The sequence below is a fragment of the Scyliorhinus torazame genome, chromosome 10 (assembly GCF_047496885.1).
Source record: "Scyliorhinus torazame isolate Kashiwa2021f chromosome 10, sScyTor2.1, whole genome shotgun sequence".
Lineage (NCBI taxonomy): Eukaryota > Metazoa > Chordata > Chondrichthyes > Carcharhiniformes > Scyliorhinidae > Scyliorhinus > Scyliorhinus torazame.
This window is the reverse complement of record NC_092716.1, coordinates 38432729-38460422: the sequence shown is the minus strand read 5'-3', so window position 1 is coordinate 38460422 and position 27694 is coordinate 38432729. Positions and strand designations below refer to the sequence as shown.

Here is a 27694-nt window from a genome sequence, read left to right as displayed (position 1 = left end):
CTTCTCCTCCAGTGCCCCTAGGCTCGCAAACGTCCCGTCGATGAACAGGTCCCCCATTCTTCCAATCCCCGCCCGATGCCAGCTCTGGGACCCCCCGTCCATCTTCCCCGGGACAAACCGGTGGTTACCCCTGATCGGGGACCACACCAATGCTCCCATTGCATATGGGATACTTGCAGTATCTCATAGTAATACTCATACTTGCAGTGATAAACCTTAGTTTAAAAAAAAGATAATAGGTGATACTCATCAGCTACTCACTAGTTACTTATTTTTACTAAATGTTTTAAATAATGTTTAATTTGCCAGTTCTTTAGTATTAGTCCCTGAGCAGCAATGCTCACCAGCCAATCGAATTATGACTTTGCTCTGATATCACATCTTAATTTTAGTCTCCAAGCAAGGCTTTGACCCCACAGACTATGTAACAGATGGGCCTACTTCTTCAGCTTTTTACTAGCCCCACTCTCGTCGAACTGTCGGCTTTTCACTGCCCCGCTCTCACTGACCTCTTGGTATATTTCTGTTCATTTATCATCGGATGGGCGTTTATTTTACGATGCCATAAACACCTCCTCCAGATTGTTTCTTTCCTATCCCAAACTGAGGCATCCCATGCAGGTTTCATGCAATTTTTCTAGTCATACTTTTTCCAGTATCTAGCCCACCTTTCCAATACCAGTTTCCTACCTTTAATTAGTTGAGGAAGCCAGTGGTAGTGGAACACGGAATAATTGAACTATGTACAATACTCTGCCCACGGCAGTAACTCTCTCTCAATCCAGTCCCTGTTGGGACAACCAACAACTCCGGGCGGGCCCTGCAAAGGCCGGCTTTTAAGTAGGTCTTTAATGAGCTTCAGCTGGGTGGCCTCCACCCCCTACCTAGGAAGCTCGTACTTCACGAGTCCCCCATGGTCTTCGTGGGGTTATAACACTATCACAATTCAATCAAGTAGCAAATTAGTCCAAAATCAAAAAAGTTTGTTATTCCACATATGTTCATGCTGCAATTGAAATTAACTTATTGTGAATAAAATTGTTATCCTTTTATACACTCACAGTTATTGCAAGTTATGCAAAGTATTACAAACTAGTTCTCAAAAAGAAAATAACTTGCATTTATATGGTGTGTTTCATGACCTCAGGATGAAATATATTTTAAATGCAGTCTCTGTTGTAATGTATGTCATGATATTCAAACTTACATCATAACACATACATAATGATAGACAGAGCAACGGACCAATTAGCACACATAACACGACAGCCAATCACAGACAAGAGCAGACACAGTATAAAACAAGAAACACAACACTTCCTGGGCAGTCCATCTGGAGACGGCACAGGGCCAGGACCTCAAAGCAAGACACTCACACAGTCACAACGTGCTGAGTACCAAGTCTGATGTATAAATAGTTTAATGGAATAAAACTGCGTTGTACCAATCGCAACCGTGTTGGTTCATCTGTACCTCAGAGCACCCAACACTTCAATGTAGAGAAATATTAGTGGCTGATTTATGCTCCACTAGGTCTCACAAACAGCAAAGACATGCGATGTTACATCTGCTTTTCATGGGGTTGATTGAGGAATAAATATAGACCATGTTATTGCAATAATCCATCAATTGTCTTTGCAAAACGCTGTGGGATCTTTTACCTCCACCTTAGATGTCTTAATTTAGGATCCCATCTAAAAACAGCACAATGTAGCAGTGCCTCAGCAAGGTCAAACTTATGTGCTCAAGTCCCTGGAATGAGCCTAGAAACCACAACCAGATAAGAATGTAACTGAAACAAGGCTGACATCATGATAGTACACTATAACTCTTTCTAAAAGGAGATGGACTAATATCTTGTTGGAAGCAGGATTGAAAATTAGATTGAGGTGATATGCTTGGCTTCTGCCCCAATAAAACTGTGTCCACAATCCAGTTGGGAGGAAGGCAACGGAATCTTCCCCAAGCTCTCCACATACCTAGCAACAACTTTGGGGAATGTCTTGGGACTTCTGGGAAATTTCAATCATCACACCTTTGTTAAGTTCAGCAGAAGTCATGTTTATATGGGTATTGGTTTCAAATGACCTCTAAGAAAGTGTGAGACATTTCCAAGAGGAAAGGTCATTAATCCAGAGAAAATCAATTCTGTCCAACAAGCCTTTGTATCCCTGTGGGGAACAAATACGTTTTAAACAATACTTTCATTTTTGGTCTGTTAAGGGTGCCACTCCAATTGTTTGGCACTTCTTTGCACCAGGAACCTTTGCAGTACCCCAGGCTACAGCTGCGGGCTATCTACCTCAATTATTTCAATTTGGGAAGAATTCCATGTTGTCTGGCAGAAGAGCAGCGACCCAGAAATTTTGATCCAAATGGGGGTTGAGTCTACTATAATGTAGGATAAATGTGATCTGTGGAAGATTCGGGTGGTTGGGCTATCCTCGTTCCACACTTATTATTCGGGATGGGCAATAAATGCTGGCCAAGCCAGCGATGCCCGCATCCCATGAATATTTATCTTCACAGATTTGCTTTCTGAGACACATTATTTACCACTGGTGAATTACAGAGAACTTCATATTCACATCACTATTGCTGTTTATCACAGATAACTGGCACTTACTGAGCACAAATATCAAGAATATAAATTTTAATAAACTACAGTTGCATAAATGTTATAAATTCTAGACTAGATTGTTTCTTTTGTACAATACACAGCTTAAAAAAGAAAGTACTTAAAGAGGGATTTTTACTTTTGGTGAGGGTCTACAAAGTTGCAATATATTTGAAGCAGAAGTATACATCTTTTTTTATTCATTCAAGGGATGCCAAACCAGCATTTATTGCGCAGCCTTAATGCCCTTTCACCAGATCCTGCAGAAATGATAGATTCAAGCTGTTCCAGGGTGTCAACCTCTTGCAAACTGTCCAAACAATCTATTTTTCAAAGTTATACTGATGAAATATCCAGACAGAAATGTCTGCTGAAAGTCGCATGCTGAGCCACTTCATAACAGGGCACGAGCCTTGTCAATCTAGAAGCTCAGGCAATTCGCTCCCTTTTGTGTTAATGTTTCTCATTTAGTGGTTTACTGTTTGGATTTTATGCGGCTGGAGGTTTGGAAAGGGCCTATTTTTAAAACACTATTGTCTCAATGGTTCACCATCCCAAATTAGAATGCCAAGGCCTGTTGCTATCAGCCACTGAATTATATGCAAATTAACAGGAACATGGATTTTGAAGGTGGCCCTTGAGGCTTGGTGAGATGCATCACTGCATCCCATGAAGACAAAAGACAATCTGGTCTGCAATAGGCAGTCACTCTAATTCAACATATAGGTCACGATTTAACACCGAGAAAACAGGGTCCCATTTTGGGCACGTATAGCAGGGACATCATGGCGCCTGCAGTGCCGGGAACGACCCCGCTATCAAACGAGACTCGTTTTGTTTCGGCCTCGGCGAGGAATGCTCTGCCGAGGCCATTTCCTGAGCTCGAGCTCAGCTCGTCACTGCAGGAAGAGATTGATGCAGCATTTCTAAATGCTGCCCGATCTCTCGACTCCCCCCAACATGCTACCATGGCCTCTGGACCCTCCCACCATGCCCCAACTTACATCTTGGGGATCCTCGAGCCCCCTCCCCCCCCCCCCCCCCACACCCCATCTCTTAAGGGCAGGGCATTAACAGGCCTGATCCCTGACACCTTGGCATTGCCAACCTGACACCATGGCAGTGCCACCAGGGTGGCCAGGGGGCAGTGACAAGGTGCCATGCTGCCAGCAGGGGTGCCAGGGTACCATCCTGCCCACAGCCCAACCACATGGGGGTCCTCCAATGGCCTGGAAGACCCCTTGCCATCGATGCCCACATTCCTTCAGAAAAAAACTAACTGTGCAATGAAATTGTTGATCAAGTCATGTTGCAGATCTAATCACAACGTGCAAATGAAATAAATATCAGACCATGCGAAACTTAAATAAAAGTACTGACATTGGCAGCAAATCTGAAAATTTAAGATTCAACATAAATAAATTATTCAGCTTCCAAATACTTCCATACGATTATTTGGCAGTAATGAAGGGTTCAGTAAGTTTGAAATTAGGATAACATTTGAAATAACATCAGTGTTGATTAATGATTTGTCAGTCGACTGGTCTCAATTACAGGTGTTGAACGTCTAACACCTTTAAGACTTAGAACTTGGAAAAGTTTCTCACTACCAGTAGCTGGAGATATTGCTACTTTTTAAAAGAAAGAATATGGCAGAATTATTTTAACAAATCGTTTCTCCTTAGATGAATTATATATTGGTACATGATGCACCATCAATTACGCACGAGGCAGGTTGTAGAAAACAAAGTAATGGTTTTAATACTCTAAGATGTAGCCTGTCTGCTGCTGAACAGGGCTACAGATCAGTCAAGTATATACAACACCCAGTGGGGCGGAGCCACGGAAGAACAACAATATATAACACCATGAGTAACAATGGAACAAACAGTAACAGAGAATATATACAGCGCTGTAAGTAATAGTGGAACTACAATAACAGTGGTTCACCACATTCACCCCCTGTTAAAACAAAGTCCAGCGGGGGTGAAGCAAACTTATAGATTAAGTCTATCAGGAGCTTTAACCATCCACTGTGATCTCCTCAGTCTCGGCTGTGGTGTGGGCACTGGTGTCGAGACCTGCGACTCCGGGAGCATGTCGTCCTCTTCTTCTTCTTCCGGAACCGTCGACAGAGAGGGAGACGGTGTAGGCGCGGGGGCAATGGTAATGGAGGTAGACGGTGGAGGTTCGGGTGGGGAACCAGCGGGTGCCAGGACCCGGAGGGAGACTGTGTCCTGCCGCCCGTCCTGATGTGCCACATAGGCATATTGTGGGTTAGCATGAAGAAGCATAACCCGCTCGACCAGGGGATCGGTTTTGTGGTTCCTCACATGCTTCCGGAGGAGGACAGGCCCTGTGGCTGTCTGCCAGGACGGGAGCGAGACCTCTAAGGTGGACTTCCTCGGGAAGACAAACATACGTCCGTGAGGGGTCTCGTTGGTGGCAGTACACAAAAGCGACCGGATAGAGTGGAGCCCATCGGGAAGGACCTCCTGCCAGTGGGAGACGGCCTTCCAGACCGTCGCGTTCTCCCTCTCCACCTGTCCGTTTCCCCGGGGGGTTGTAGCTGGTAGTCCTGCTTGAGGCGATGCCCTTGCTGAGCAGAAACTGACGCAGCTCATCACTCATGAACAAGGAGCCCCGATCACTGTAGATGTAGGCGGCGGGGAAACCGAACAAGGTGAAGAGGCTGTGCAGGGCCTTGATGACAGTGGCCGAGGTCATGTCAGGGCATGGGATGGCGAAGGGAAAATGTGAGTACTCATCAACGATGTTGAGGAAGTACACATTACAGTCGGTGGAGGGGAGGGGCCCTTCGAAGTCGATGCTAGGGTGCTCAAAGGGGCGGGAGGCCTTCACCAGGTGTGCTCAGTCTGGCCGATAGAAGTGCGGTTTGCACTCCGCGGAGTCCCTGGTCATGGTCCTGACCTCCTCGATGGAGTAAGGCAGGTTGCGGGCCTTGACAAAATGAAAAAACTGGTGACCCCCGGGTGACAGAAGTAATTGTGGAGGGCCCGAAGTCGGTCTACTTGTGCGCTGGCATATGTACCGTGGGACAGGGCATCTGGGGGCTAATTGAGCCTCCTAGGATGATACAAGATGTCATAATTGTAGGTGGAGAGTTTGATCCTCCACCTCAAAATCTTGTCGTTCTTGATCTTGCCCGGCTGTGTATTATTGAACATGAAGGCAACCGACCGTTGGTCAGTGAGGAGTGTGAATCGCCTGCTGGCCAGGTAATGCCTCCAATGTCGCAAAGGTTCCACAATGGCTTGGGCTTCCTTTTCGATGGAGGAGTGTTGAATTTCGGAGGCATGGAGGGTATGGGAAAATAAGGCCACGGGTCTGCCTGCCTGATTGAGGGTAGCGGCCAGGGCAAAATCAGACGCATCACTCTCCACCTGGAACAGGATGGACTCGTCCACAGCGTGCATCGTGGCCTTGGCAATGTCTGCCCTGGTGCGGTTGAAGGTTAGGCGGGCCTCAGCCGACAGGGGAAAAAGGGTGGATTTGATGAGTGGGCGGGCCTTTTCCGCATAGTTGGGGACCCACTGGGCATAGTACGAGAAGAACCCCAGACATCTCTTCAGGGCCTTGGGGCAGTGGGGAAGGGGAAGTTGCAGGCGCATGCGGTCGGGATCGGGCCCTAGGACTCCGTTTTCCACAATGTCGCCGAAGATGGCTAGGTGGGTAGTGCGGAAAACGCACTTCTCCTTATTATACGTAAGATTAAGGAGCTTGATGGTGTGAAGGAAATGCTGGAGGTTAGCGTCATGGTCCTGCTGGTTATGGCTGCAGATGGTGACATTATCCAGATACGGGAACGTGGCCCGCAGCCCGTACTGGTCAACCATTCGGTCCATCTCCCGTTGGAAGACCAAGACCCCATTGGTGACGCCGAAGGGAACCCTGAGGAAGTGGTAGAGGCAGCCATCTGCCTCGAAGACAGTGTATTGGTGGTCCTCCTGGCGGATAGGGAGCTGGTGCTACGGACTTCAAGTCTACCATGGAGAAGACTCGGTATTGCGCAATCTGGTTGACCATGTCAGATATGCGGGGAAGGGGGTACGCATCGAGCTGCTTGTACCGGTTGATCGTCTGACTGTAGTCGACGACCATCCGGAGCTTCTCCCCAGTCTTGACGACCACCACTTGGGCTCTCCAGGGGCTGGTACTGGCCTCTATGATCCCTACCCGCAGGAATCGCTGGACCTCTGATCTGATAAAGGCCTTGTCCCGAGCACTGTATCGTCTGCTCCTGGTGGCGACGGGCTTACAGTCCGGGGTGAGGTTAGCGAAGAGCGGGGGTGGGGCGACCTTAAGGGTCATGAGACTACAGACGGTGAGAGGGGGCAGGGGTCCACCGAATGTCAAGGTCAGGCTTCGGAGATGGCATTGGAAGTCTTGGCCTAATAAAAGGGGAACGCAGAGATAGGGGAGGACATAGAGTTTAAAGTTAACGTACACTGAGCCACGTATCGCAAGAGCTGCGACACAGTACCCCCGGACCTCAACAGAGTGCGATCCGGAAGCCAGGAAGATTGTCTGGGACACAGGCAAAATTTGGAGGGAGCAGCGCCTTGAGATGGACGAAGCTGTCTGTGCTCCCGGAGTCGAATAAGCAGGTCATCTCGTGCCCATTGATCCGGACGGTCATCATGGAGTTCTTGAGATGACGGGGCTTGGACTGGTCGAGGGTGACGGAGGCGAGCTGCGGAAGGTGGCTGGTCTGGTCGGTGGTAGCGGGTGCCGTCGAAGATGGCAGCCCCCACGAGTCACACGTGGTGGGTCGCGTAGAAGATGGCGGCCACGATGGCGGCCCCCACAAGTCGCACGTGGCGGGTCGCATCTGAGATGGCGAACAAGATGGCGGACTCCACGGGTCGCACGAGGCGGATGACGCGTTAGAAGGGGGCGATCCCGACAGGCAGGATACCACGCGGCGGGATTTGGACGTTTTAGGCCGGGCCTGGCAGACTTTTGCAAAGTGGCCTTTCTTACCGCACTCGCTGCAGGTCGCGTTCCGAGTTGGGCAGCGTTGTCTGGAGTGCTGACCCTGGCCGCAGAAGTAGCAGGACGGTCCCCCGGAGTTGGCGGGCTGCTGCGCGGCACCGGCTTGTGACTCCCCCAGATCAGGTGATTGCTGCGCCTAGGACGCCCACGAGGATGCCGCTTGGTCGGGCATGAAGGCATCCATTCTGAAAGGCCACTTCCAGGGAGTTCGTGAGCCGCACCGTGTTGTTTACGTCGAGGGCACCCCTTCGAGCAGGCGCTGATGGATGTAGTCAGACCTAACGCCGGCCACATCGGCGTCCCGGATCAGGAGCTCGGTATGTTGAACTGCCGTTACTGCCTGGCAGCTACAATTCCGGGCGAGTACCCGCAGGTCACGCAGGAACTCAGCCAAAGATTCTCCTGGGCGCTGACGCCTCATGGCGAGGAGGTGCCGTGTGTACACCTCGTTTACCGCCCTCACGTACTGCCCTTTGAGGAGTGTAATCGCCTCGTCGTACGTGCCCGCGTCTCTGATGAGGGTAAATACTCGGTGGCTCACCCGGGCGTTGAGGACCCGAAGCTTGTGCTCCCCTGAGACGGCGTCAGTGGAAGAGTCGAGGTAGGCCTCGAAACAGCTTAGCCAATGCTGGAAGATCGCGGTGGCGTTGGCTGCCTCTGGGTCCAGGTTCAATCGCTCAGGCTTGAGTGACTTATCCATCGTACTATCTTAGAGTATCAAATTGATGCACCATCAATTACACACGAGGCAAGTTGTAGAAAACGAAGTAATGGTTTTAATACTCTAAGATGTAGTCTGTCTGCTGCTGAACGCAGACTGGAGACAGGGCTACGGATCAGCCAACTATATACTACACCCAGTGGGGCGGAGCCACGGAAGAACAACAATACATAACACAGTGAGTAACAATGGAACAAACAGTAACAGAGAATATATACAGCGCTGTAAGTAACAGTGGAACAACAGTGGAACTACAATAACAGTGGTTCACCACAGTACACAATTCCAGATGATAGGTTGCAAAATAAACTTTGTTTAAATACTCTTCCCTGGATATTTCTATGGATAGATGATAGAAGACATTTATAAATGATGATGACTGTCCCAAGTTAATGATGAATATTTTTTTAACACATCACAATCATTTGTTACTTTAAAACAGAGTAACGAAACAGGCCTTTCCTGGAGATCTGGTGAACATAATGGTTCCTTTCAGTCTGATCATGAATTGATTTGCTCATTTACACAGCCTGTCAAAATGGTGCCCCTTTCGATATATATTTGGCTTTCTTACTAAAACATAGGGAACAAAGATTTCCATGGCACCACCACTTTGAGCCCCTGAACCTGAACCACCAAAAACTGCTCAGTGCTATCTACTTTTAATTTGAAGGGAAGCTTTCATGAGAAATTGGTAAGACATCTTTCCCTTTTGATTTAAAATTAATTTATTTGAGGAGTGTGCCAGGGAGATGCTATTCACATCAGTACATCTGTGATTCGTACACAGAAATTTGATATAGGTTGGCCGATTCATATTCCCCTCATCTCTTATCCAACACCGTGAAGTATTTGGATCAATCATATTAGGACAGTTGCTCTTTCGAGGATTTTATTTGGAGAATCTAGTACTTTCCACTGCATGCTGGGTCAGATGTGCGTTATTTGATTTTCTAATATAATCACTGCATGGAACCTCACTGCAGTAAACTTGGTGTATAATTTATGTAATACAACATGAATAAAGACAGACCGTAAATACGAGAATATTTTGTACATGTTGAGCATCCTGATCTGTAAACTGAACACATTCAAAAATTGCAGTTATTTTAACCTTGTCGGCCTTCAGCATGGGAAGACGCGTTGTTTATCTGTACGGGTTACCTTGCGAGTTTTAAGGTGAACATGTCAAGAAGAAACTTATTACAGGTGCCCTCCACCCTGCATTTATTATTCAGTGATACAACTCACTTTTCCAGCCATTTTATTTACTATAGGCTATAGCTAGCCTCGGCTTAGGTTATTTTAATGTATGTTTATATGCAGTGTCCAAAAACCAGAATTATCTGAAATATAAAATGCAATCAGACTCCAGGGTTTTGGATAAAGGATACTCCTCGACTTGTAGTATGCGTGTACTGTTGCTGCTGTTCAAGTCAACAGATGTATTTCAAAGAATAAAGAATAATGGATAAAATATTAAGGTAATAGTAGAATTGAGATTCTCAAATTAGATCATAAACCTTGACAAGACAGCTAAAATGGTTTATAAACGATATTTGAAATGGAATATTAGATTGCAGCTTTGAAATAATCACTCTAAGGTATACTATTTTTCATGTGTATCCTGACTACCCTGTAACACCTTTCTTTGTGTGCTTTGTGTTAATAATACCATTTGCGCTTTTATGTTAATTATACCATTTGTGTTGTAGTCATGTGATAATGTGCACACTGAGAGATTATGGCTGGAATCTTGTGCTGCTACGGTGAGTGGGAAAAGTGGGCATGGGCACTTAATTGTGCAGGTGATGAAATGTCAGCTTCCTGGCCATGGGATGAAAGCAGTGAACTAAGGTGGCAGCAGATCGAAAGCAGATCGTGCTTCCCGGCAGCAAGCGGCAGGAATCCATTTTTAATGCATTAGCCTCTTATGCGTACCCATTTGTTTAAAAAAAAATATATTTTTATTCTCCTCCTTTTTCACATTTTCTCCCACATTTACACCCATCAACAATAAACAATAATCAGCAAGATATGTCAATCCCCATAATAACAACGATCCCATCCGCCCACCAACCCCCAAACCTCAGCCCACATGTTTACATAAACAAATGACCAAAAGGAATCAGGGATTACCCATAGTCACCCCTAATCTACACAGCCCCCCTCCCCCCCACCCCCCCCCCCCCCCCCCAACTAATGTTCGATGTTATCCAGCTCTTGAAAGTGCATAATAAATAGTGCCCATGACTTGCAGAACTTCCCCTCCGAGCTTCCCCTCAGTTCGAACTTAACCTTCTCAAGGGTCAAGTATTCCAACAGGTCCCCCCGCCACGCCAGGGGACTGGGTGGAGAGGCTGCTCTCCATCCCAGCAGGATCCACCTTCGGGCGATCAACGAGGCGAAGGCTATGATATCTGCCTCCGCTCCCGTTTCCAACCCTGGCTGGTCCGACACCCCGAATATGGCCTCCTGGGGACCCGGGTCCAGTTTCACACGCACCACCTTGGAAATTACCCGAAACACCTCCTTTCAGTACTCCCCTAGCTTTGGACAGGACCAAAACATATGAACGTGATTCGCAGGCCCCCTCCCCGCAACGCTCGCACACATCCTCTACTCCTTCAAAAAATCGGCCCATCCTCGTCCTCGTTAGGTGCGCTCTATATACCACCTTCAGCTGTATCAGCCCCAACCTCGCACATGAGGTGGAGGCATTCACTCTCTGGAGCACCTCACACCAGACCCCCTCCTCTATAACCTCTCGCAGCTCTTCCTCCCACTTTGCTTTCATCCCTTCCAGTGGTGCCTTATCCTCTTCCAGAATAGCTCCGTACACCGCTGACACTGCCCCCTTCTCCAGTCCCCTTGTCGTCAACACCTCCTCCAGCAATGTGGAGGCTGGTTCCTCTGGGAAGCTCTGTATCTCCTTCCTGGCAAAATCCCAAACCTGCATGTACCTAAACCCTTCTCCCTGCTCTAGCCCATACTTCGCTTCCAGCTCCCTCAATCCTGCAAACCGACCCCGAAGAAACAAATCTTTTAGCGTCTTAATCCCCTTCTCTTCCCATTTCCGAAAACTTCCATCCCACCTCCTTGGCTCAAATCTGTGGTTCCCCTGAATCGGCATTTCCCTTGACCCTAAACCCAACCCGAAGTTTTGGCGAAACTGCCTCCAGAATTTCAATGAAGCTATTATTACCGGACTCCCTGAATATTTCCTCGGAGCTATCGGGAGCGGCGCTGTTGCAAGTGCCTTCAGCCCCGACCCCCTGCACAAACTCTCCTCCATTCTGACCCACTGAGAATCCACCCCTCTGACCCAGCTCTGCACTTTCTCCACATTCACCGCCCAGTAGTAGTACAACAAGTTCGGGAGACCCAAACCCCTTGCCTGCCTTCCCCTCTGTAACAGCACCTTTCTCACTCTGGCCACCTTCCCTCCCCATATGAATGAGGTAATCCTTCCCTCAATCTCCCTGAAAAAAGTATTTGGCAGGAAAATCGGTGGGCATTGAAAAATAATCAGGAATCGCGGCAACACATTCATTTTAACCGCCTGTACCCGACCTGCCAGTGACAGAGGAAGGCCGTCCCACCTTGCCAGATCGGCTTTCACTCTCCCCACCAAACTAGTGATGTTGTACCTACGAAGCCTCCCCCACTCCCGGGCAACCTGCACCCCCAGATACCTAAAATGAGTCCCTGCTCTACGGAATGGCAGCCCCCCCACCCCTGCCCCCACCCCCGGCTGAGACACCACAAAGTACTCACTCTTGTCCAGGTTTCCAGGTTCAACTTGTACCCCGAGAAAGACCCAAATACCCGCAGTAGCTCCAATATTCCTCCTATCGACGCACTCGACTCCGACACATACAGCAGCAAGTCGTCGGCATATAAGGACTCCCTGTGCTCTATCCCCCCCGCACTATTCCTTTCCATGCTCCCGACCTTCTCAATGCGATGGCCAACGGCTCAATCGTAAGTGCAAACAGCAGGGGGGACATAGGACATCCCTGTCTAGTCCCACGGTGGAGAGAGAAATATCTCGAACTGATATTATTTGTGCGGACACTCGCCTTCGGTTCCTTATATAATAGCTTTACCCAGTTCACAAACCTTGGTCCAATCCCAAACCGCTCCAGCACTGCCATCAGGTACCCCCATTCTACCCGGTCAAACGCCTTCTCGGCATCCAATGCCACAACTACCTCTGTTTCCTTTCTTTCCGCCGGTGCCATAACAACGTTCAAAACCCTCCTAATGTTCGAAAACAGCTGCCTCCCTTTCACTAACCCCGTCTGATCCTCCCCTATCACCTTTGGAAGGCACTCCTCCAGCCTACCCGCCAGTACCTTCGCCAACACTTTGACGTCCACATTCAGAAGTGATTTGGGCCGATTCGACCCACACTCCGTCGGATCCTTATCTTTTTTTAGTAACAGGGAAATCGATGCCTGCCCCAAGGTTTGCGGCAACACCCCCTTCCCTATCGCCTCCTCAAACATCCCACCATCAGGGGTGCCAACCTATCCTTAAATTTTTTATAATATTCCACCGGAAACCCATCCGGCCCTGCCACCTTCCCCGACTGCATCCTCCCAATCGCATCCTTTATCTCCTGCTCCACTATTGCTCCTTCTAATGTAGCCCTGTCCCCCTCCCCTAGCCTCGGGTACTCCAACCCATCGAGAAATTCCTGCATCTCACGGTCTCCTCCGAGTGGCTCTGACTTGTACAACCTCTCATAAAACTCCTCAAAAACCTTGTTAATCAGCACTGGGGCCACCACCAACTTCCCTGCCCTATCCTTCACCTGAAGAATTTCCCTTGCCGCTGCCTCCCTCCGGAGCTGACCTGCTAACATAAGGCCCCGCCTTAGCTCCATGTTCATAAACTGCACCCCTTGCTCGTCTCAGTTGGTGCACCGCCTTCCTGGTAGACAGTCGGTCGAAGCTCGCCTGTAATTCCTTCCTCTTTTCCAGCTTCGCCGGGTCCCCATCCTCTGCATACCTCCTATCTACCTCCAACATCTCATCTATTACCCTCTGCCGCTCCAACCTCTCCTCCTTATCCACCCTAGCCTTAAACAAAATTACCTCACCTCTCACCACCCAGACGACTGCCGTCGACACCTCACTCGTACAATCGAAACCTACATATTCCTTAATTACCTTTTCAATTTTCTCACAGAATACTTGGTTCCCCAAAAGCCCCACATCCAGTTTCCACCCCGGTCTCTGCGCTGCCCCCTTCTCTAGCACCATATCCACCCAATGTGGAGCGTGATCTGCCACTGCAATTGCAGAGTATTCCGACCCCTTGAGTCCAGCCAGCAAAGCCTTCCCCACCACAAAAAAGTTGATCCGCGAGTATACCTTATGGACCGCTGAGAAAAACGAATACTCCCGTTCCCTTGGGTGCAGGAACCTCCAAGGGTCCACCCCTCCCATTTCCACCATTAGCTCAGCCAGCGCCTTCGCCCCCCCTGATGGGACCAGCGAGCGCGGCCGTGATCTGTCCAACCTTGGCTCCTGCACCAGGTTCCAGTCCCCCCCCCACAATGAGCTCATGCGTGACTAAGTCGGGAACTGCTCCAAACACCTTCTTCGCGAATCCCACATCGTCCCAATTGGGACAGTATACACTTAACAGCGCCACTAATCTCCCCTCCAATGCCCCTGTCACAATCACATATCTACCCCCCTGATCTGCCACCACCTTCTCCATCTGGAAGCGTACCCTTTTGCTCCCCCTCGAGCCCTTCCATCAAATCCGGAGTGAAACACTTGGCTAACCCAGCCCTTTTTAAGTCTCACCTGCTCCTTCACCCTCAAGTGAGTCTCCTGCAGCATTGCTACATCGGCTTTCAAACTTTTAAGATGTGCAAGCACCCTTGACCTCTTGACCGGACCTCCTAGCCCTCTCACGTTCCACGTGATTATCCTTACTGGGGGTCTCTCACCCCCCCCCCCCACCTTTCTTATCTACCATCACCAAACCACCAGGCCCTGCCCCATAAGCCTGACCCGCCCCTGTCCATTGTTAACATCGAACCCCTTCCCCCCCTCCCAAGAACCCCCCCTACAAAAACGTCCCCCAACATCCCTCCCTCCACCCCCTCTTGCTCGCCTCGTAGGCCCATTGAAGCCTGCTACCCAGGCTCCAACGTCCGCAGTCCTCCTCTCACCTCACCCCCGTTCACTAACTGACTCTAGTTAGCTAGCACGGGTGGCTCCCCCCCGCCAATACCTCTCGCCCCCTTCCGCCCAGTCCCAGAGAAAGAAACCCCAAAACAAACCCAACAATCCAAGCCCTACAATTCACTAACATAACATTTAACCGTCGCAACACAGAATGCCATTAACTTGAACTCTGCAACAATGCAAAGAGAAGTAAATTTCAAATTTCAATACAAATCAGTAAAAAGAAAGTTGTAACATTTGTACATTTTCCAGCCGCTCAAACACAGTCCAGTCTTTCTTCCAGTTCCGCTCTTCACGTCTGTCCCAAGCCTTCTGCCCTCACGACCGCCTCAGCCGCCTCCGCTGTCTCAAAATAAAAGTCTTTGGCTTTATATGTTACTCTCAACTTCGCCGGGTACACCACATCAAATCGCACCCCCTTCTTGTACAAAGCCGCCTTCACTCACCCAAACGCCGCTCGTCTTTTTGCCAACTCCACCGTCCAGTCCTGGTAGATCCGAACCGCAGTACCATCCCACAGCACCTCACGCTTCTGCTTCGCCCAGCTTAATACCTTCTCCTTCATGCAAAACTTATGGAAGCAGATAATTACTGCCCTTGGCAGCTCGTTCACTTTGGGCTTCGGCCTTAATGACCGATGAGCTCGGTCTAGCTCGTACAGGGTGGGGTTCTCACCCTCCCCCATCAGCTCTGCCAACTTCTTCGCAAAGTATTGCGTTGGCCTTGGGCCCTCTGTCCCTTCGGGCAAGCCCACAATTCTCAAATTGTGCCGCCTTGAGCGGTTTTCCAAGTCTTCCAGCTTTGCTCGGAGCCCTCTGTTAACCTCCACCACCCTCCGCAGCTCGTCTCCCATCGAGGTGACCTGGTCGCTGTGTCGTGTCACGGCCTCCTCCACCTCCTTCATCTTCTCGCCCTGCTCTCTCACCTCGGCCAATGCCTTTGCCACCTCCACCCTGATCGGGCCAATTGCCTCCTCCAACAATGACCTCACCACGACCACCTTCTCTTTCCTCAGGATCTCCATGTGCCTCACCAAACGTTTTTCCAGCTCCACCACCATCACCTCGGTCATCTTCTCCACCGTAAGTAGTGCAGTCCCGCCTTGCAGTTCGGCTTCCGCCATCCTGTCAACACTTTTGCTTTTGCTCGTCTTCTCCTTCGGCGGCGAACCCGCGTTTCCTCCTTTCTTTGACGCTGCTTTTGGCATCTTTTAGCGGCTTATTGTTTTTTATCTTCTTTCCTTTCTCCTCTCTCCCCCTTCACCCTCCTGCCCTTCATCAATCTGACATTCTTCTTTTTTGAGAAAAAAAAACTTTTACCAAACTTCCATGGATCTTCTTTCTTTCTCCTCTACATTCACCTGGGACCAGGCTTCAAACCTTCTTCTTCCTAGGTGGGAGCCATCCGACGTGGAGCACCCTCCCTACATGGCGCTCGGGCCTGCCGCCGCGACCTCTTCGTAGCTCCGCCCTCGCTGCTCCGACCTGCCGGACCTCAGCCTCCGCCGCCCGCGCGGGATTCTTCGCCGGCTTTTAAACTGGCCCCGCTGGCTGCTCGTGGCGGCCCCAAAGGCCGACGATAGTCGGGGAGTGCGTGGGGTCGCGGGGATTTCCCCGAAATCGCCGCGAATTGCGGCCACCGGCGGGAGCACTTTTTTTTGCGGCCGCCCTGCTCGCCCACCCCACTGGAAGCCCCATTAAAACTTGTTTGATGATTAAATTGCATCTTTGCGATGAACTCTGCAACAAATGAAATACATGTGCCTTCAGATTCATGACTGGTTAAAGATGGCGTGAAATCCTGGGGGATTTATTCTGGGCTGCGAGGTAGGAACCGCTTATCTTGTATGAGGATCTCTGTTAGAACAGAAGAAAAGAGGTTCTGATGCACTGAGATCGGATGACAGCTCCGGAGGGAATGTTGAATGGGGGAGTGAGGAATAGCAACAGTTCCAGGGAATCAAGGAGGGCCAGTTGAGGAGGGGAGTGGGGAAAAGCAAGGGTTCCAAGGATAGTTGAGAAAGGGAGGGGGGGGGGCGGTAGCAGCACTTCTAGGTGGAAAAGCCCCCAGAACAACAGCCAGAATAATGCAAGAAGTGGGCACCCGTTTGGGTCCACTTTAAGTATGATGCCCAGACCTTTGTCTTCCTGGGAAATTCCTGTCTGCTCTTGCTACATGCCTGAACTAGTCCCTTGGTTCTGCATAGGTAACTGGCTGACCGTCGCCTGATTGTGCCTCTGAGTGGAAGAACTGCACACTTCCCATTCCGTCATCGGGGCACTCAACAATTAATAAGATTCTGACCTAACAATTGGTTATTGGACATAATATTATTTATTCGTCCCCTCCAGCACTAATGGCAAGTGTAAGCAAAGGCTTTACCAATGTTCTACCAACAATTAGAAAACAAATCGCTGACAAAAACAATCAGCTGACCAAGTAATTAAATGATAATGATTAAAAACTTACTAACCATTCTCCTGAGCCCTTCACCCTGACCTCATTATAGGTACTCACGTCAAGTCAATCGAGTTTAGTTGTGCGTAACATTGCACAACAAAGGCAATAGGGCCTGTAAGAATCCTTCCTGTTTATTTCCTTTGTTCCCATTTATTTTATTTTATTATTTTTGAGCCATAATTGGAATGTGTCTTTAAGCAGAAGACCCAAGCTGAAGCAGCCTGCGTGTCAGGACATTGTGCTCATAGGTTTTATATTAGGAGAGGAGAGGGCAGAAGTTACATTTTCCCACCAGTTTAATTATAATACTGTACATAATAAAAAGGTTACTTGTGTTAAAGTTACAAACCTGGTAACTGCAGTTTCTTGGGCTCAGCCAAGGACCTCGGGTATTTTAAAATAAAATCTTATTTCACCAGTGTTGCGACTCCAGATCAAGAGGGGCTGAAAGTGACTGTGTACTAGCCATGACAGGCCAGATAATATCCAGTCTATAATGATGAATGTTTATCCATTCAAGCTACCCTCAAGCCAAGGAAGAGAAATATAGTTATGAAACTCATAGATATGTATTCAACAATGCAGAATATTGCTCAGCTATGTCTAATCCATAGAAATGCAGGGCAAATCTTACACCAATTAATTGTAAAATAGGAATATAGGAAGACATGAATAGGCCATTTAGCTCCTTGAGCACATCCACTATTCTAATAAATCTCAGCAGATCTGCACATCTGCTTCATTTAACCAACTTTTCTCCCTATTCCTTGATATTCATTCGTAAAAAACATCTATCGGATTCTTGAAAATTTCAATTGATTCAGCATCCATTATAATCTTTTTGGGAGGTTTTCTTTTCCCATAGTGTCAAAAATGCTTCTTGATTTCACTGCCAACTATTTAATTCTAATTTTATGGTTATGGCCCCTTGTTCTGGATTCCTTATCAGATAAAATAGTTTCTCTGTATACAATCCCTTTATCATTTTAAACACCTTAATTTGATCACCCCTCAACCTTCTGTACTCAAGGGAATACAAATCAAGTTTATCCAAGCTGTCCTCACAATTCAACCCTTGACGCCCTTGCATCGTTCTGGTGAACCTGCACTGCACTGGCTCCCAGGCTTCTCTGAGTTGCAAAGCAGATATTGAATTCTGTTCAGATGGGGTCTGACCAAGTTTTGTGCGACCAAAGCATAATTTATTCACTTTCTCGTCCAACTGCTCTCACTACATTAGTCATTTTGATTACTTTTTGTACCAGTGCCCTCACTTTAGGTTCTTCGACAGCTCCTGGTCTCTTTATATTAAGAAAATATGCTAATTTGTATTCTTAGATTCAAAGTGGATGACCTCACCACAATGAACTCCATCTGCTTTCGTTGCTGCCCACTCGTTTAGTCTATGTTCCTTTGTAACTTCTTGTTCCCTATTAACCTCCTGCCAATTAGCTAATAATAGAAGTAATTAATAATGCCATTGAGTGAACTTACTCATGAATAGCCTGCTTACAAGATCAGAAATGGGACTGTTCATTAACGATTCTACAGTTTAAAGGTCCATTCATTATTTCTCCAGTAATAAAGCAGTCATGCCATCCTAAAGTAATATTAAGAGAAACATTGAGACGTGGGTTGATGAATGACAGGTAACATTTGTCCTACATATAAGTGGCAAGCAATGATCTCCAACATGAAAAAAGCTTAGCCACTTTCCCAAATTTCAATGGTACCATCATTGTCAAGTCCCCCATCATAAACATTCTAGGAATATCACTGGCCTGGCCGGCGATCGGGGCCCACCAATCTGCGGGCGGTCTTGTTCCGTGGGGGGATTTCTTTCCTTCGCGCCAGGCCCCTGTAGGGCTCCGCCATATTGCCCGGGGGCCGGCACGGAGATGAGAACCCCCACGCATGCGCGGAAATACACTGGCCGGGTCTGCGCATGCGCAGAAATTCGGGGGCCGGTCCGCGCATGCGCGAGATCACGCCGTCCCTTCGCCGCCAGCTGGAGCGGCGCCAATCCCTCCGGCGTCCACCTAACCCCCGAAAGTTCGGAGAATTCCTTACTTTCGGGGTCTGTTGACGCCGGTTTTCCTGCCCGCATGGGGACTTAGTCCCCAGAAGGGAGAATCCCGGCCAAGGTTTTCCCAAGGCAACCAAGACCCTGTGCAGAAGCTGAGAGTGGAGTTGGGGAGGTGATCAAAGGGTTACTGCAAAAATAACAGCTTGTACTTATCTCACATCTTCAATGTGGGGGAAATGAAGGTATTTCACAGACGTATAATCACTGAGCCAATATTGGAGATTATAGTAAGTGTAAATAAAGGTTTGGTCATCAAAAGAGAGAAAGGTGAAGAGGCAGGAAGATTTAGGATTGGAATACCACACCTTCGGGCTTGTAATGAAATGAAATGAAAATCGCTTGTCACAAGTAGGCTTCAATGATGTTACTGTGAAAAGCCCCTAGTCGCCACATTCCGGCGCCTGTTCCGGGAGGCTGGTACGGGAATGAAAGAGGTAGGTTCTGTTGAAGACAGCTTCGGAAGGCAACAATTGGGAAATTATGGGCTGTCAAAGATGAGAGACACACAAGCATTCTGACAGTATTAAGGCACTGGAAGAGCCATTAGACAGGGTGGAGAGGTGCAGTCATAGTTAATCAATGTACATGTGGGAGCAGAGCCCATGCTATTAAATAATATTGCCAAAGATCAGATGACAAAAGGAAGGGGCCCAAGATGGATCAAATGTTGTGGGGGCAAAGAAGAAAAACTCTGGCTACAATGAGTAAACTGAATATAGAATAGCCAAGTGGATCCAAACGACGGCTATCCTTCTGAGAGAGAGAAGAGTTGAAGAAGTGGAGGTGGATGAATTTAAAAGGCTGCTGAGAGGTCAATGAGGACAGGAAGGGCTAGTGCACAGTAATGAAGGATATAATTTGTAATTCTTAGTAAGCTATCTCAATGCTGCAGAATGACTGGAAACGTGATTCAAAAAGGAACCACAGGAAAACTGCACACAGATTTGGTGGTGAGAGCATGTTGATACCCTGGAGAAGAGAGACGGAATGCTTGCGTGAAAAACTAAAGTTGATGGTCAGTTTTTAAAAGGGGCCTAGCAAAGGGAAAAGGTCTGGTGAGACGTCTGGTTTGGTGGGTAAATGGTAAAGGGAGAAATAGTAGAGGCAGTTGATCAACTGGCCTCAATCTTAATCAGACTGGCTTTTGGTCTACCAGCCTAATGTTAGACCTTCACATGCCCACAGAGTTTCAAAAGGTTTTCCAAAGCAATTTGCTGTCAAGAGGATATTCAAATGGTGCAGCCTCTGTAGGCCATACAAGACCTGGGTGAGCAGCACAAGTGATGATTGAGCATCATTAGGGGCAGCACGGTAGCATTGTGGATAGCACAATTGCTTCACAGCTCCAGGGTCCCAGGTTCGATTCCGGCTTGGGTCACTGTCTGTGCGGAGTCTGCACATCCTCCCCGAGTGTGCGTGGGTTTCCTCCGGGTGCTCCAGTTTCCTCCCACAGTCCAAAGATGTGCAGGTTAGGTGGATTGGCCATGATAAATTGCCCTTAGTGTCCAAAATTGCCCTTAGTGTTGGGTGGGGTTACTGGGTTATGGGGATAGGGTGGAGGTGTTGACCTTGGGTAGGGTGCTCTTTCCAAGAGCCGGTGCAGACTCGATGGGCCCAATGGCCTCCTTCTGCACTGTAAATTCTATGATAATCTCTTTAGATTATCATAGATTATCATAGAATTTACAGTGCAGAAGGAGGCCATTCGGCCCATCGAGTCCGCACCGGCACTTGGCTCATTGTGCTATCCACAATGCTACCGTGCTTTAACTAACCAGGCTGAAGAATCGTTAATGAGCAGCACAAAGTCAGGGGAATGATAGGTCGGTTAGAATAGTGAATTCAGTGTCAAATCGAGTACTGAAAACAAAATAAAGAATAGGAAAGAAAGGTTGAATTAAGAGACAAAGATAGAAAAGACAAAAAAGTTAAAAATACTCCTGCAATAATTTAAATCTGAAGGAATGACTCTCTCGTTAATTTCCAGTGCCACAGAGGCTGTTTGGAAGTAATTAAGACTTATTACATTGTTAAAAAGGTATTTAGGCTGGAATGACTTGACTTTCTGTGCATACTTTAGTCCATATATACAAGGTCAGCACAGGAATTGTATGCTGCTTACTCATTTGAATAGACTCACTTTGGACAGCAACTTCTGGATTGTCATATTTGACTATATATTTGTGCTCAGTGGAAGCTGCTGTCTAATTTCCACAGCAAAATCCACCCCATTATCTATGTCACTGGCAGATACCAGATGAATCACTATCTTTTGCAGTTGAGTTAACTCAGTAAAACCGAAAAAAAAAATGATACACATACAAGTAAAACCTTGAGCCACTTAAAATAAAATATATGGGAAAATATTCAGGGTACTGAAAGTTGCATTTGAATAATCTGGTTGTTTTTAAATGTATATATATTTTAGACTGGAAAATAAGGATATGCTTTTGTTGCGTCAATCAGGTATTACATTGGAAATTGTATACTGTGGAACACACCAACAAATGTCAGCATGTCTTACCAAATTCTCTGCAGTTTATTTTGCTGTTTTGTAGATCCTGTTTCAGCTGCTCCATCTCTGCCTTAAGGGAAATGTTCTCATTTTCTTTTTGCTGCTTTTCCTTTTCCAGCCTCTGAAGATCCATCTCAAGGCCTTTCACCACAGCCTCTTGCTTCTCAATTTCTGTTACCTTCCCTTTGATTCTATCACGAGCTTGGAGCAGGTCTGTTTCGGACTTCCTCAAGAGGTCATCTCTCTTCTGTATTGCCTTTGGAGGAAATAATGCAGAGTATGTATCGTGCAAATTTACTTCTAAGAGCATTATTTAAGTGACCCAAAACCTACACTTAATCATTTGGATCATAAGTTGATCAGAAGCTGCATTAAAGCTTAAATCAGAAACATCAAAGTGCTGTACAGCTTCAAACAACACATCAACCACAGAACTGTGTTAAGAATAAATCTATAGGCTTATGATGGTGGCCAGCTGCAGATCCATCTTAAGGCCCTGAAATATGAATCAGCAGCAGCAATTTCATTAACCTAATAGATATGATTTGACATTAATATTGGTGCTAAAGTGACCTTATAAACCTTTAAAAATAAACCTTTTAAAAATCTGTTTACCCACACTGGACTGCTCTTTTAATCAGAGAGCAGCTTAGGTACCTGAAAGGTTTGAATCACAGAAATCATCAGCAGTCTATTTTGTTTAATCATGTTGCAGTATTTATATTTTGTGAGGTAGTGTAAAAATTAATTATATTCATGTAATGTTTGAAACAACCCTCAAATTCACAAAAAAGTAACCCTCACAAGATAATTGCTAGGCCGGAATAGTTCTCCTCACAAATGATGAATGCCGCTATGTATCTATGAAGTGATGAAGCAACAAAAATATTTCAACGAAATGAATAATATTTGTTTGTAATGCTTGGGTTAAATTGTATACTAGCTTTTCCCTGTGTCTTAGATATTTGATGATACTGTACCCTGAATTTTCTGAAATGCATATATTATTAAATTGAAACTTTTTATCTGGTTTAAGTTATTTTTTATTATGTTAAAAATCACAGCATCTATTCATCTAGCTAAAACCCACATTTTATTTCATTACTAGTTAATTTTAAATGAGAAACTTTTAGGACAGCAAATTGTCACAAAGTTGCCTCAAGCTAGTATCAGTTTTGATCAATCTTTATGCTAAATTGCTAATGAATTTTTCCACATCTTAAAATAAGCAATCAATTTGCTAGCCAGCAGAGACTGGATTAAAATGATTCTCAGGACACAGACATTGATAAGGAGTGTAGAATCCTGAATAGAAGTAGCTATGAAGTAGGTATTCCAGTAATTGGATGATTGAAACCACTCACAATCAAAATTATTCCCTCTTATTGATAATACACAGAGGAGAAATTCTGGGCACTATTCTCCAGAAAGATTTCTAAGTGTTGTAGCGAGCAGTGATTGCCGTGAGCTTCCCGGTGTTCGGCACAACGAGGCCGGTAACGCAATTCAACAATAATTGGTCCACTTATCGAGGCCTCACGGGCTTCTCGCCAAAAATGAAAGCTCGCCATCTGATTCGCTGGCACCGCGCTCGCCAGCCCCCCCCTGCTAACAAGGTCGAGCAGCACTTAAGCTGCACTTGCTCAGCCAACCCCAGCCACCGCACAACAATGGCGCCCAAGAGACTGGCCCCAAGATTCGGGGATGCTGACCTGGGGAGGCTGTTAGACGCTGTGGAGGCCAGGAGGGATGTCCTGTGTTCCCCGCCTCCACAATCCAGGGGTTGACATGGTGGTGCCACGAGCGATTGCCCCCCAAGCACCTCTCCCCCCCCTTATGGCGGCCCACCCCAGCTGATGCTGTCTCAACCCCCCACCTGCCGAGGGTCCCCCACCCCGCACTGAGGAGCACTGGGGTAGCAGGCCCAGCACCCTCGGGCCTTGGGATCTTTGCATGTGAGCAAAGACTGCTACTCACCTCCTCAGCTCCCCACAGAAGCCCTTCTGCCAGGTTCATGTGTTTAAAAAAAGAGTACTAACTGGCGCCAGCATGACCACTTGCTGGGGAGGCCGATGAATGATGGGAAGTCGTTGGATATGGGGTGGCTCCCGTTCATTGTATGGAAATAGGGCTTAAGTGGTGATAATTGGTTTCTCGCCACGCTATGGCGAGATCCCGATTTCGCCTATGGAAGCAGGCCAGATGCATCACAAACTGTTTGGCACCTGGTGTGGTTCTTGTTTTTGGCCTCTTCCCCTATTCACTAGCCTTGTTTCACTTGAGCGAGAGTGTAACAAGGCCTTGGAATCGCGCCCCGTGACTTTGGGACAAAATTTTTTTTAACTACACATGTGAATCTCCAGATATTACACGATTGCTGAAGAATGTTTCCAAATCTGTTATTTTCAAAATGATCAATTAGTGTTTTTGAAATAGTTTCAAATGTATTAAAGTTCAATATTTATACCCTTACACACCTCCAGGGCGACGGTGGCACAGTGGTATTTTCACTACACTAGTGGTCCTGAGACCCAGCGTAATGCTCTGGCGGTCCAGGTTTGGCAGATGGTGAAATTTGAATTCAATAAGAAAAAAATGCAATAATGATCATTAACCCATTGCCGATAGTTGTAAAAATCCATGTGGTTCACTAGTGTCCTTTTGGGAAGGAAACTCACATCCTTACCTGGTCAGGCCTACATGTGACTCCAGGTCCACAGCAATGGGATTGACCCGAAAATGCCACCTGAAATAGTCTAGCAAGCAACTCAGTTCAAGGGCAGTCAGGTTTGGGCAATAAATGCTGGCCCAGCCAGTGATGCCCACATCCCATGAATTAATTTTTAAAACAACATTGCTGTTTAGTTAAACATATTATGCAATACTGCATGTTAAATTCCATACTGTTTTGGGACTGTATGGGAATATGCAACTGGGTGGCTATATTGGTCTCTGCTTTAATTGCTCACCTGCTCTCGCTGGTTGTATAGTTTTCGACTGTTGTGGAGGTCATTCTCCAGTTGAATGATCTGCTGTCCCAGTTTGGCTGACTCCATTTGGTGTTTTTGCAACTCAGAGGCCACATCAAGTTGCAGGCTTTGGATAACTTTCTCTAAGCGTGCTATATCTTTTGGTTCAAAATATTACAGCATTAATAAAGAATTTGACAGCAGTTAATAATGCATTTGTTATGTTAAGTCATATGACAGAGGAAGGGTCGAGGATCGATCAGAGGGCTGAACAGAAAGTGGTTGACGAACAACGCTGTGCTGTTTCTAGCAGAGGGAACACATGTGACACTTTGCTCAGTTTGAGATTCTGAATGCTAGCATAAGACATTCTAACTACGAGTAGAAAGATAACAATATAACTGTTATTGTGACTGTTGCATTCAATAAAGGAATGCTGCTTTTTCTTGTGCATTAATGGCTTGTTTCTTAGCAGAGGTTCATTGGAATTTAGTAATTTGCCTAAAATGAAAGATCTTCAGGGCGGGATTCTGTGATCCTGAGGCGAAGCGTTGACGCCGTCGGAAATGCCGTCACGTTTCTCGACGGTGTCAACACGGCCTCAGGATCATCAATTCTGGCCCCTACAGGGCGCCAGCACAGGAGCGGTTCATGCATGTCCAGCTGCTGATCCCGGCGTCAACTGGGTGCCGTGGGATCTGCGCATGCGCAGTGGCACCGGCGCCAATGCGCGCATGCGCAGTGGCCGGCCCCGGCGCAACATAGCGCAGGACTACAGGGGCCGGCGCGCAAGAAAGGAGGCCCCCAGCTAGAGGGGCCAGGCCACCTCGAAGGTCCCCCCACCCCCCCGGGGTCAGACCCCACCCCCCCCAGGCCGCCTCCAGACCCTTCCAAGCCGGGTTCCTGCCGGCTGAGAGCAGGTGTGGATGGTGCCGGCGGGACTCGGCTTTTTTACGACGGCCGCTTGGCCTATCCCGGGCCGAGAATCGGTGGGCCGGCCACGTAGAGCGGCCCCGACCAGCGGCGTGCCAACCACATTGGCGTCAATGGCGCCGATTATCCACTCTGCAGAGAATCGCATGCCGGCGTCGGGGCGGCGTGGCGCGATTCGCACCGGTCGTGGGGAATCTCCGGCTCGGCCCCGGGCTGAGAGAGTCCCGCCCTCAATACCTGCAAAATGAATTTAGTATGCACGTGCCTCTCAGTAGTTTTGGAAATTGAAAAATGTTGCACCTCTACTAATGTTGCACCATTCCTATCCAATCATCTTTACATATTTAATTTTTATCATTCATAGAATTAGAGTATCACTGGCAAGGACATGCATTTGGTGTCCATCCCCAATTGAGAAGGTGGCGGTGAGTTGCCACAGTTTAAACACCAGATAATACACGACTGTGACTTTAAATTGTAACACATATTTGTGAGTGTCCTCTGGAATGAGAAGAACAACAATGCAAGAGTACAGTAGTGCGATGGAATACACCTCATTTGCCTGGACGGAAGCAGTGCAACAATACTCAGGAAACTCAACACCATCCACCAGCGTAAACATTCTCCACTTGTGTACTGTGGTTGCAGTGTGTTATACCTACTGGATGCTCTGCAGCAAGTCACCAAGACTTTTTCAACAGCATTTCTCATACCCAGGACCACTTCACTGCCTGGAAAGACGAGGGTTGACGGTGCAAGAAAACACCATTACCTCAGATTGCACACCAACTTGACTTGCATACAAATTAGGAGCAGTAGGCCATTTGCCTCTTGTGGTAGTATGCATTAGGGGTCATGTGGGACTGTGAAGCCGTGATGTCATTGGCTGACAGATCCCGGGTCCTGGTTGGCTGTTGACCTCTAGCTCCGCCCTGAAGGCGGAGTATAAGAACCAGGAGTTCTCCCCCGCAGGCCAGTCTGCTACTGAACTGCGGGGAACAAGTCACGCTTAATAAAGCCTCATCGACTTCGTCTCTATTCGTCTCTCGTGAGTCTTTGTGCGCTACACCTCTCAAGCCTGCTCCATCATTCAATAAGATCATGGTTGATATGATTGTGGCCTCAACTTCACATTCCACCTAACCCCGATAACTTTGGACTCCCTTGTTTGTGAAGAATCTACCGACCTCTGCCTTACAAATAGTCATTGCCCTGCCCCTACCATTCTCTGGGGAATAAAGTTTCAAAGATTCACAACCTTCTGAGAGAAGGAATTTCTTCTCATCACAGTTTTAAATGGGAGACCCCTTATTTTCAAACTGTGAAACTCGTTCCAGTCTCTCCCACTAGGGGAAATATCCTTTCAGCATCCACCCTGTCAAGTCCCCTCAGGATCCTAAATTCTTCAATTATATCACGTTTGAATCTTCTAAACTAGAAAGGATTCAGCCCCAGCCTGTCCAACATTTACTTGTAAGATAATCCACCCATTCCAGGTATCAGTTGAGACAGTAATGGGCAATCAAAGCTCGTGAGTAGGCCAAAGGAGTGGCCGTCCTTCATCTCAGTAGGCCGCAAGATTGAAATTGGACCTGTTCACTAACCATGACTCCATGAATAAGACTGAATACATTTAATACACTTAGAATATTTCATAACGAGTTATAGAAAATGCTTAATCATTTATTTATTAATAGAATTGTCATCTACTTCAAATGGTAAAAACAAAATAAACATTTGCACTGGGATGTAGAGGGAGCGCATGGCTCTCACAGTCAATGTTGTGTACAATCAGCATGCACCTTACTTCACTTGCCCTTGCTTTACGTGCGTATTACTTCAGTCATGCCAGTAGGAAAAAAACGACAGGGATGGAAATCAGCAGAATGTGGCAACCTTGCGGATGGGCAACAGTCAACAAAATGTCTCGTAAGCTGTATTCAGAACTTAGATGGGCTGCATATGGCCTCCAGGCTGCAGGTTGCCCACTGAGTTGAGTGAACCTTCTTTGTGATGTTCCTAAAGCATTTATATCCTTTCTTAAATATGGAGACCAAAGCTGTACACAGAACCTAGATGCGGTCTCACCAACACCCTGTGCAATTGTAGCAAAGCATCCCTGCTTTTATATATTTTATTCTCATTGCATTTAATCACAGCATTCCATT

General features: G+C 47.3%; 1 protein-coding gene across 6 annotated transcripts in view; it reads right to left on the bottom strand.

The window, feature by feature from the left end:
• pmfbp1 (polyamine modulated factor 1 binding protein 1) overlaps positions 1-27694 on the bottom strand; it is a 1352449-nt gene that overhangs the window by 227008 nt on the left and 1097747 nt on the right. For all 6 annotated transcript variants that reach the window (XM_072517945.1, XM_072517947.1, XM_072517950.1 and 3 more), the window contains 2 exons: positions 24594-24751; positions 21634-21880 (listed from right to left, as the gene is read on the bottom strand). In XM_072517945.1, the coding sequence (XP_072374046.1) occupies positions 21634-21880; positions 24594-24751 (405 nt within the window). The remainder of the gene's footprint in view (positions 1-21633; positions 21881-24593; positions 24752-27694) is intronic.